This window comes from Leptonychotes weddellii, chromosome 11 (assembly GCF_054177405.1).
Source record: "Leptonychotes weddellii isolate Sample4059 chromosome 11, ASM5417740v2, whole genome shotgun sequence".
NCBI classification, from domain to species: domain Eukaryota; kingdom Metazoa; phylum Chordata; class Mammalia; order Carnivora; family Phocidae; genus Leptonychotes; species Leptonychotes weddellii.
In genome coordinates this window covers 90,696,220-90,697,639 of record NC_138379.1, presented here as the reverse complement: position 1 = coordinate 90,697,639, position 1,420 = coordinate 90,696,220, and the positions used below count along the sequence as shown (strand labels likewise).

General features: G+C 44.6%; 1 protein-coding gene across 1 annotated transcript; it reads right to left on the bottom strand.

The window, feature by feature from the left end:
- Nucleotides 1–496: 496 nt before the first annotated feature.
- Nucleotides 497–1,151, bottom strand: SLN (sarcolipin). The gene has a single exon (XM_006744669.3). It carries the CDS (start codon nt 1,043–1,045, stop codon nt 950–952), a length of 96 nt encoding a protein of 31 aa, XP_006744732.1. The 5' UTR covers nt 1,046–1,151; the 3' UTR covers nt 497–949.
- Nucleotides 1,152–1,420: the final 269 nt, after the last annotated feature.

Below are 1,420 nucleotides of genomic sequence, written 5' to 3'. Positions count from 1 at the left end.
CCCGACACGGGACTCGATCCCAGGACCCTGGGATCATGACCTGAGCCAAAGGCAGATGCTTAACTGACTGAGCCATCCAGGCATCCCACATTTCTTGTGAATTTTAAAGATAAAACGCAAGACCTGTACCCCTGAAACAAATAATACATTATATGTTAATAAAAAATAAAAAGGATATACAGCAATTTAAAAAAAAGATAAAACGCAAGATTTCAAAGAAATTTTGTGCTTTAAGGGGACACTTCAGGCTCTGCCCCAGACCTCCTAGTGGAATTTATTTTCCCTCGGCCCTCGGAACCAGTTTAGAGGGTAAGTTTGAGGAACACTGAATCAACAGAATTATTTGAAATGTGGCAAATCTTAATTGATTTGGTTTCAAATCCTCAGCATCTTGGCTTATCTCAAATGCTAGAAATACTGTAACATGTCACTTCAATCCCAGCCAAGGGTCAAATGTAGCATCGCAAATAGAAGGCGAAATAAATCCCAGAAGTCATTTTGTGGTTGACTTCACTTTATTCACATGAGAGCTATAGGGGTTGACAATGACTTCCTCTAACATTTCTTTCTTCTGGTGAGTTGATGGAGAGTTTGGTTGCAGACGGTGTAAGGAGATGGGATGTGTGGGAAGACAGACCAGGGGCTTGTTACAATTCTACATCATCATGAATCATTTAATTTTAACCTTGTGGCTTGTCTAACACATTTGCCGTAAGAGTTGAGGAATAAATCTAATGCTCACTGGCAAATACTTGGCAGCCCGTGTGAGCAGCATCTTTAGAGGACACACGATTGATCCTAACGCTGGAGGCACCTCAGATAGTGTGCATGTGGGTCAGAATGCCTTGGGGTGCTGAGAAAGGCATCCCATGACAGCAGTGGGTGCTCAGCACATACAGCAGGGAGCTCCAAAGGGTTGCAGTCAGTCCCAGGAGTGTAACATGGCTTCTCAGTACTGATAGGACCTCACAAGGAGCCACATAAGAATCACGGTGATCAGGACAATAGTGAAGTTGAGAAACAGCTCCCGGGTGGATATCCCCATCCTCCAAGTTGGCTCGGTGAGAACTGACAGCGGACTTCAGAGGGCACGCCAACGACCTCCTGCTTGTCCTCACCTAACGGAAAGTAGCAAAGAAAACATGGGGAGATTCGTGAGCATGCTGTCCTCAATGTGGAAGAGGAGAGTGTTATGGGCTGAACCGTGGCCCCAACAAAATTTATATGTTGAAATCCTAACCCCCAGTGTCTCCGTATATGACTGTATTTGGAGATAGGGTCTTTCAAGAGGTAATTAAGTTTAAATGAGGCCATTAGGATGCACCCTAATCCACTATGACTGGTGTTTTTATAAGAAAAGCAGACGAGGACACAGACATGTACGGAAGGAAGTCCGTGTGAAGGCAGGTGAAGGCAGTCA